Source organism: Branchiostoma floridae, chromosome 5 (genome assembly GCF_000003815.2).
Source record: "Branchiostoma floridae strain S238N-H82 chromosome 5, Bfl_VNyyK, whole genome shotgun sequence".
In the NCBI taxonomy this organism is placed as follows: domain Eukaryota; kingdom Metazoa; phylum Chordata; class Leptocardii; order Amphioxiformes; family Branchiostomatidae; genus Branchiostoma; species Branchiostoma floridae.
Genome location: NC_049983.1, coordinates 27657627 through 27667366, shown reverse-complemented (window position 1 = coordinate 27667366; position 9740 = coordinate 27657627). Strand labels below are relative to the sequence as shown.

Genomic DNA, 9740 nt, shown 5'->3' with positions numbered 1-9740 from the left:
GCTCGGGTGGATGTTCGGACATGTGGCGGGTTCTTTAACGTGCTTGGGGTGTTGCTCTCCCCGAACACGGGACCTCCATTTAACGTCCTATCCGAAGGACGGCCCAAGCCGAAGCTAGGTACTCATTTTCACTTGAGTGAAGTGAGGAAAGTCGTGTAAAGTGCCTTTCCCAAGGGCACAAGATCGGTAACACAGCAGGCGGATTCGAACTCGCAACCTCTCGGTCACGGGCCGATGAAACTACCACTGCGCTACACGGTCACCTCTTGTTATTAATACTGTGGGTATGTGAGCTTAATAAATTTGTTTGGATCAGTGTTGGCCACAAAGCCTGACAGAATATGAACAATATTCTCTATCATTTTTATCATTATTTAAGTAACCAAAAAAACTTAATTCACACCTGCTGAGTGAGAAGTCTGTGGTTCCTGATCCATCTCTCCTGACCCACTTGGTCCTGCACCATCTGGGTCAGCTTTGACTTGTTTCCTGGCTTCGGCATCTTCTTCACCACGAGGGACTGTCTTCTTAGGTTGAGATGTGGACGGTGGCTCAATGTCTATGAAAAAGGTACTACTCACAAAATGCTCTTTGAAGAACTTTCCAAGTGCATTATTTTGTATTTAGCTGCACAAGACAAAGGAGTTAATTCACCTTTTGTTCCTTGAAGTCACGGGAAAGCCGTAGATTATCTTTTAAGTTATCACTGACGGCTTAATTAAATTTGGAAGAAAAAAAATGAAAATAGAAAACAAAATTAAGCAACTGTTGATAATGTTCAATTTTGATTTGAATGTATATGACAATTTTGCATAATCCCATACCTGTTTGATCATCTTTTATTGCTTGATTGAGCTTGATTGACGGAAACCATTTGTCTTTCTCAGACTGACTTCTCTTACCTGATTCTTCCTTCTTCCATGGGCCAGTCTCCCCTGTGTATGCCCCCTTCTCTTGTTCTCCCTTTCTCCCCTTCTCTGACCCTAGACCTTCCTTTCTCCCATGGACCTGCTCCCCACTCTCACCCTTTGCTGTGTGTTTAGCATGCAACAGTTCCTCTATAGTAGCTGTCATGCTTTTGTTGTTCTCTTGCAGGTGTTGAATTTCTATCTTCTGTTCCTGGAGAATTCTCTGTGCTTTCTCCTTCTCTTTTGTCAGCCTGGTAACCTCCCTGCTCAGATTGAGCATCAAGGCCTCTGTCTGTTGTCTGGATCTTTGCATCCCTTCTTCCCAGTTCTTGTTTGTCTCCTGTAACTGTTCGATTTCTATCTTGTGTTCCAGAATGATTTTCTGTGCTTTTTCCCTTTCCTCTGTCATTTTGGCGACCCCTTTCTTCAGGGCTTTTGTTTCCTGTCTTCCTGTCTCTAGCTGCGTCTTTGCTGCATGGAGCTGAACCTCCAGTCGTTGTGATTTCTCCCTGCTAGCTCGGACAGCAGCCCTCAGTTTAGAGCTGTCCCCTTGTTTGTAGGACAGGTCCTCTCTCACCACAGCCAGGTCTAGGCCTGGCAGGCTTGAACAGTGAACCTGTCTGTTGAGGCATGGGAGGGCCGACAGCTCGTCACGGTCCAGACCTGCTCAGGATAAATGGCGTCAATATCAGTACAGTACATGAGCATATGATTATCTATCTAAATGTTGAAATCATATTTTTCACTATAGACTCACTGACTGTTGATGAAATAGGGCACCCCAACTGAAATAGGGCATCCCAATTGTTCCAATTTTTACTGATCACTTCCAAAATACAAGCCATGTTTATTATAATTATTCCAACCAGTTGGTCGATGAGTATTGCAGGGTCCATTGCTGTCTTACTTTGTGCTCATCAATTAAAAAAGATACTTTCTGCATCACCCCTACACACAGCTACCTCTCGATGCGTTCATACACTTCTCATACACACAATGAAACACCAACACAAGTGTTAGGATGGCGCGAGTGCGTTGACACCTACCAAGTTGGTCGACGGGTATTGCAGGGTCCAGAAAGTCCAACTGCGAGCAGGTTGTCTTGTGAGATATCGGTTTGCAGTAGACTGGGTAATCCTCACTCAGGCCCAGCCGTGTGCCTGTTGGAGATGCCATGTAGTTAGTATTGTAACATGTAAATTGTATTAGGTAAGTCAATATTAAGCACAGTCAGACCTGGCAATACAGACCTCATCTCAGTGAACTCTGAGGTCACCCAACACATACACATATAATATCTAGAATATTCCGTGGCATTGGGCAAATTTAGATTATTGGACACCAAATAGTTTTACTTTCTTAGAGGACTGAATTGTGGCCGTATACACCAGATGCCGAGCTCTTCTCATTTAGGCTTTAGGTAATTTGAACTTTAACTTGAAAGGAATCAGAGGACTTATCAAGCCTGTTGATAATAAGCGCCCTGTGTATGGATATAGTGCATAAAATCTTAATAACTGCTACGGGTCTGTTTGGACTGTTTTCTATCTTCTATCAGGAGATAAAAGCTTTAAAAAAATGAGACACACTCGCCTCTGGAATCACCCTCTCCAAGTCTCACCACCCGAAAGCCTTTACTGGTAGGCATGGTCAGCAGCAGATGTCGACGACAGCTGTAGAAGTCCTCCTTGTCAATCCTGATCTCAAGTTCTGTATCTGTCTGCACGGAGGAAAGTCTTGCCAGGCGGGCAAAGAGGTTCTCGAAAAACTTCTTGACTTTCCCCAGTTTATAGTTCATCCACAGATCACGCAGCCCTTCCAGGTCATGGCAAGAGATGTTGAAGATGATGCTTCCTGACTCTTGGCTTCTTGGCTGAGTTGTGGCAGAAAAAGGCCAGAAGGTTTTGAGAACCTCTATCAACCATTCAGATTTTGTCTTTATATGAATAGGTATGACTGGATCTCCTGAAAAACGACATAATGAGATGATTTGAAAACACTTCATAATGACAAAAATGATCATCCCGTTGAAATTAAACATGTCTAGAGATCAGAACCCAAACAGGCTTCATTAACTGTTTATCAGTAACATTGTCTTTGACTTTAGCGTTTATTTTTTGCATACGTACATATTATCATTATATTATTTTCCTAATGTCTTGTGAAATTATTACACAAACATTGATCTAAGACTACAACTTAACAAGAGTTTGATTGCTTAAATGTCCTACCCATTTCTTCTGGAAGGCTGGTTACATCATTTTCCGTATTGTTGGCTGATACCCGGAACCGGTAGATTCCATTGTCCTGATCATTTATAGGGCAATTGCATTGTGTTGTCCTGCAGTACTCTGTCCATCTTTTAACACCTTGGTCGTTACCATGAGCGCACATCTCAACGACATATTCGTAGCAGGCTGGGTTGACATCATCAGCTGGTGAAGGCTCTTTCCATGTCAGTGAGAGAGATGCGTGGGTGTGGTCTGTCAGCTTTAAGTTTCTCGGTCGGTATGGCTGATCTGGTAAATAGTTAGGTAGGTAGGTTTATTTGACAACAAAGACTGCTGAGATGCAAATGTTGAGGATAAGATGCGAAACATCGATGAAATGTCTCTATGAAGAGAAAATAACACACCGACAGTAGGCGTATTTGGCAACTAGGATAATTTAGCCAAGTAAAACATTATGCAAATTTTCCTCATATACCTAATTCAGTATATGGTTAGAATCAAATACAATCAATCATGTGTGATAGTAATACATAAGCCTCCTTTTCTCTGTAAGTATTGTCTTATGCACTGATTTTAAAATAGCCACTTCAAGAAATTCAAAATCTTTTCAATGCATAGGCTAAATAGGCTATTATCCAGAAGAAGAGTTTGAACCATCATCTATTTATCTTATCCTGGATGTCTAAACTTCACAAACGTACTTACATGGTTGTTTGGCCACAACATAAAGCGGCACAGATCTCTCACTGAGGACAAGCTTGCCCATCCTGTCTATTGCTGATCTCACACAAAAGTGGTACTCCTTGTAAGGTGACAGGTCTACAACTGTGAACTCTGTGATTGTAGCAGGTAACAGTTTCCTGTCGCCTTGTGCAGACACCCAGTTTTCTTCAAACGCAATGGACTGTTCCAGACGGTAGCCACTAGTCTGGTTCGAGTTGACTTTTGTCCATCCCAACTTGACGCTGTCATTTGTAGTCTCCAAAGCCTTCAATCCTTCTGGAGCCTTCATGCTTTCTGTAATATATAATTGGACCTAAGTCAGTGCAATGCTAGAAGACACTTCACACCATTACCCTTTTGTGAGGTTGCTCATACAATGCTTTCTGTAAGATATAATTGGACCTAGGTCAGTGTGCAATGCATATGACAACTGACCGAATCAGTTGCTGTAGGTTGAAATAGTTTTATAATACCATGCTAAATTACCTGTACTAAACAAATCATACCTGCCTTGGTCTGGTTTTATGAAGTAGGGACCTAACTGGGAACTAGTAAGAAACATTTTCGGCTCTATATGAAGCATTTCATGGCAGAAATAAAATGGTGAATAAAACAATCCACAATCCAGGAAATACAGATATTTGCCACATCAAACTGTCACACCACACGTGATATTAACAAACATGCTTATAGAGATAATGTGATCACCTGTCTGTGCTTGGTTTGCTCCAACTGGTTGTCTCTGTTCGGTTAACTCTGAAGATAAATTCAATGCAAAAAGTCATATTGTAATATAAAAACAAGTTGATTATAATGATGTTAATTTCCGCTGGACAACAGATAGCAATAAAAAACATTTTATATTTCAAGGTTACTTGAGGTACGGTGCGTTTTGTTAACCTAAAAATAATTACAAGCATGCGTTTGGACGGATAAGTGGCTTAAAACATGCTTCATTCAAACGCTAAGCTAGGAAGTTTTGGTACAACTACATGGATAAATAGCTGCAGTCATGTAAAATATGCTAGAATCATACAATAACTATATCTTACCAGGATATTTTGTCTTCAATTCATCTACGATACTCTGTAACTTTGCCTCAGACAGAGCCTCCATCAGGACCTCTATGGTGGCTCTCGCTCCATTACTTTCGAGCCATTCGCACAACAAGTCCATACAGCAAGACTTGTCATCTTGTTTTTTACCAGCAATGTTGTTAATGTCTGCTTGTTTAACTCCAAGTTGATATGCGAGGTCCTTCCAGTCCGAGCTCACCTCTTCTTTGATGAAATAGAAATACTTCCGAACAACACCTGAGAAGTAGCAAAAATATTTACAAAACTATAAAACATATCGCCTGCCCCCTCTAACAATGCTGTTATCTTTCTGACCCAGGACAAGTGCTCTTTCCAGTTGATACCACCATCAACTTTCTTTTTCAAAATGCTTAATCTGCCATTAGTACAATGTAGGGATGTTTTGGCTGTCAGGATCTTCCAACCTTTTACTTATTGTCTACGATTTAGGGCACATTCTTCATGTATTTCATCATTTATCTTTTCGTCACTGCAGCACTGCATGATTGTTAACATTTCATTCTCTTTTATGCTCTCTTTGATTCTCATTTAAGTGGAACTATATGCATTTCCATGTAGATTTCTCGAAGCAAAAACAAAGTAGAATCCAAAATGCATTCTTTCTTGATTGCAACATGGGATAGAAGGCACAGAATAAATACTTACCATGACTATTGTCTTCAACACCATTCATGATGGCCTGTAGCTTTTACTCAGTTCTCGTGTGTTAGGAGAAACAGGTTGTCCATCACTTATAAACCTGTAGAAACAGAAAAGGGACAGGTGAGAGTCAGGTACTAATAGACTAGTCATTACGCTCAGTAATTCGAATTCTCCCACGTTGTTTGCGTGTCATTAGCATACCTGTATATCCTTGCTCTCATCACCTCATCATCTCACTATTTAAAGAAATATTCATATGACCACTGAAGTGAGTGTTGCATAACTCAATGCAGTACGCTACATGTCTGTTTACACAGACTCACCTAGGTCGGACCTCGCGGAGTGTACTTGTTTTGTCGAGTGTTTTGAAACAGGGACCTCTGGAGTTAGGGCCAAACACCTTACCGATTACGCCACACGATGCCACGATAAACAGTATGTCGCAGAAAAGCGCATCTTGGTAAAGGTGACGACTTAGACTCACCCAACATCTGCTTAGACATTACCGTGAATGGACCCTGGCCTATATTGTTTACACTTGCAATCAGTCGATCGTTGCAACGTGAGTTCACATAGAGGGCAACGTAATAGTTGAGGGGCACTTACCGCGTTGACCCAGTAGACAATGCAGAAATTCCGTGCGCCGATATGACTTGTAAATCACAGACGACTACCTGTTTCTTTTTCTCAACTTTGGAAGCATTAGGCATACAATCTCGCGGGGATGCTATAATAAAGCTTTGAAGTCTACATGTTAAGAAAATTCTTGGGGAGGCCCTCCAAACTCCACAAAGTGAGAACTACCCCCTTTGTCCTCTCATTTATTTGCCCGGCAGTGTCGTGGCACTGTTTATCCACCTCACATGTTTTCACAGGTAATAAAGTCTACATACACAATGGCATGTTAACAGACCCAAGGCCTTTCGAGGTCACAAATGTTACGTGATAATTCTTCTGTTGTGAAGCAGCAATTTCTGTACAAGTAACGTTTCCTAAAGTAGCAAGCATGCGATCTGGCGGCGGGTCTGGTTGTTTCCAAGGCTATATCAACGCTTAGACGTAAGAGTCTAAGTATGTTGAGAAAATTCTCGAACAGGCCCTCCAGACTCCTCAACGAGAGAATTACTTCCTTCTATATAGTTCTGTTGTACAGCAGCAAATCATGATATAACTAACATTTCTCAAGTTTGCTAAGGCCAAAGAAAAAAGAGAGACGGAAAATAGCACCATCTTAATTCTTGATTACGCATTCAAGAGAATAGAGAACACTGGCGTTAACCATCTTGCATAGGATTGTTAATTGTACCACACAATTTAATTGATTTCTGTGGACAAATGCACTATCAAGTAATCAGCATCGGCGTATCTTACATATTTCTTGTAACCACATTGATTGTGATGTACCTTCATGAAGCGGAATTCACAGATAAGGGCAGCTTCGAAGTCGTAACGACCTAAGCTCCCCCAACATCTGCTTGGAGATTACCGTGACGTGAATGAACCTAAAGGTGGGTTTACACCTGCGTATATTTTCAAGTGCGCGTGAGTTCCGCATGAAATTTTGTCAATACGCGGCCGAACGCCCAACATTTGGAATTTTTTTGGAATAAATTAAATTGTACGTCGAGCCCATCTGGCGTTTGAATTACGACTTCAGCGTTTTCATTTCGCATGAGATGCGTATGATTGCAACTGAAATGCGCAACAAAATTTTCCGTACTGCGAATAGATTCGTATGGGGTACGTATGTTGGGCGTTTTCCGGACGCACACAACGTCTACCGAACGCATGCCTGACGCACCTGGTGCTAACTGTATTCCAAACGCATTTCAGGTGTGTCAGAGGAACAGTTTGTGTTACATATACTTTTGTTTGCGAGCACTGCCAATAGAGTATTTTTGTTAGAGGAACCCTTTGTACTACGTATGCCTTTGTTTACAGGCAGTGCAAGTAGAACATTGACAAGTAAACAGTGAAGAGGCTTTTTTTATTCATTTGCGAAGCAGTAAAGCAGTGACACTGTGCTTTTACAGAAATGTGGGCCATCATTTACCTTAAAGCCCTATCTAGACCAGGCTTTTTTGGGATCCCTGGGACCAAGGGGGGGCTCTTTTGACCCCCCCGTCGTATTTTCAAAACGGCTTGGGTTACGATCATCAAATTTGGAGGGTATAATGTACTAGTAGAGTTTTATATTTTTTGTAATTTTGGTATCGTTATGACGTAATATGACGTAATTATGACATCATAATGTCATATTTTGGGCTAAAATCGTCAAAATATGAAATTTCCGCTATGTTTAAATATAATGAGCAAAATGATGACAATAAAGCTTATCTTATTGGTGACTAAGTCTGCCAAGTCTTATGTTGCCAATGGCGACGACACTGACGTCTATATGACGTCAGAAAATGACGTCATTTGTCCGCCATCTTGGATCGACAACCGTGAATTTTCTTAAATACGACTTTTTCCACATATAACCCCAAAACCCAATAGAAATGGACTGAAAATGATCAAGTGATTGTGTTTTGTAAGAAAATAAAAGATTTTGACGGTATTTGAGTAAAAATTACATGTATTTATCGTTGAAAATGACAATGTGCGCCATCTTGGATATTGACCCATTACGTCATCAAATTAGCATAAATTATGAATATTTAAATAAAAAATATTACTTAAAATTACACAGGATGTTAATGATATTAATAAACAAGTTTGATCTAGCAATTAAACCATGAAATCCCATAATTCAAACTGAAATTAGTAAATTTGGGAAAATATGCCTGTCAGAAACCCGTTGCCATGGCAACACAAAAAATCACAAACTAAAACTTTTTTCGCAGAATTGTTGCCAACAATATTTTACGAAAAGTCACCAAGTTTCGTAGTCCTAGCACACGTCGTTCGCTAGTTATACGACGTCAAAGTCGGCGCGGGCACTTTTAGCCCCCCCCCCTGGTCTAGATAGGGTTACGAAATTATGTGCACTTGTAAGATTGTGTTTGTTTTCACTTTGTCCTTAATGATTTCCCCTATCATCTTAGTATTTCAACTACTATAAAGATCACACCCATACACACCACAAAACGTATTCAAGATCTTTATCAAACACGTAAATTAAACAATTATGAAACCTTACGCCCTCTTTCAAAGTTGTAATATGGCTCTATATTGCACCTTTATATCATGTGGTTCTACACACACACAAAAGTGCCATTATCAGCAAATTTAGTCAAATATCTGTTACACAAAATGGCACGTGTGTCACACAAATTGACCCAGTGCTTGAGCAGGTTCCTCTACATCTTCCCGTCCCTGGAGGCTCTGTTGGGACCAGTGTCCTGCATTCATGGTGTCCTGCAAGTTGTGACCATCTCTCCATGCCCCCGGTACAAATTCGTCAGTCCTGGCCTGGATCTGACATCATAAACCGGAAGATTCCAAAAAATCCCTATCGACCAGAGGGTTTGTCCATTCTGTCCAGAGCTAATAGAAGACGAATATCACTTTATGGTTGTATGTCCCAAATATTCCGATATACGCAATTCTCTATACAGAAGGCTGTCATTTTGTACACAAGGATTTATCCAAATGGACCTGAAGTGCAAATTCAAATACATTATGACATGTGAAAATCCCTGCATGGCAGATATAGGAAAATATATCAAAGAAGGCTTAGACATTAGAAATTCCCCAAATGATTGTAAAAGCCTCCAATGATTGTAAGAAACTTATCCCATAATACAACTCCTGTATTAGTTAGATAAGCCTTAACTAAAGTTAAGAGGTACAAAGTATGGCATCTACATAACTACAGTGCTATAAGCACTGTAGTTATGTAGATGCCATACTTTGTACCTCGTACAATTGTTGTGCAATAAAGTTCTATACATCTTGAGATGATTTTTTTTGTCTGGAGTCAGATGCACCTTCGTATTTATTCCAAATCTGGAGTGTGCGTCGATCACGCTATCAGTACGCGTAGTATGCGTAAAGCGATCGCAGAACGCACGGTACTAAATCGTGATCTATGTGTGCATTCGTTATACGGTCGCTCATGGTGCGTTGTGTCTGCGCTGTAAGAACGCTATGTACTCGCATTACCGCGATTTCCGCGTATTACTGCGTGTAAAGCG

The 9740-nt window shown here is 40.7% G+C and overlaps 1 protein-coding gene across 1 annotated transcript in view; it reads right to left on the bottom strand.

Moving 5' to 3' along the window:
- Positions 1 to 392: 392 nt before the first annotated feature.
- Positions 393 to 9740, bottom strand: part of LOC118416409 — a 13973-nt gene continuing 4625 nt past the window's right edge. The window contains exons 5-12 of the mRNA XM_035821506.1: positions 4915 to 5175; positions 4571 to 4618; positions 3845 to 4156; positions 3140 to 3427; positions 2502 to 2873; positions 1955 to 2068; positions 903 to 1571; positions 393 to 559 (exon numbers count right to left, since the gene is read on the bottom strand). Of these exons, the coding sequence (XP_035677399.1) occupies positions 393 to 559; positions 903 to 1571; positions 1955 to 2068; positions 2502 to 2873; positions 3140 to 3427; positions 3845 to 4156; positions 4571 to 4618; positions 4915 to 5175 (2231 nt within the window). The remainder of the gene's footprint in view (positions 560 to 902; positions 1572 to 1954; positions 2069 to 2501; positions 2874 to 3139; positions 3428 to 3844; positions 4157 to 4570; positions 4619 to 4914; positions 5176 to 9740) is intronic.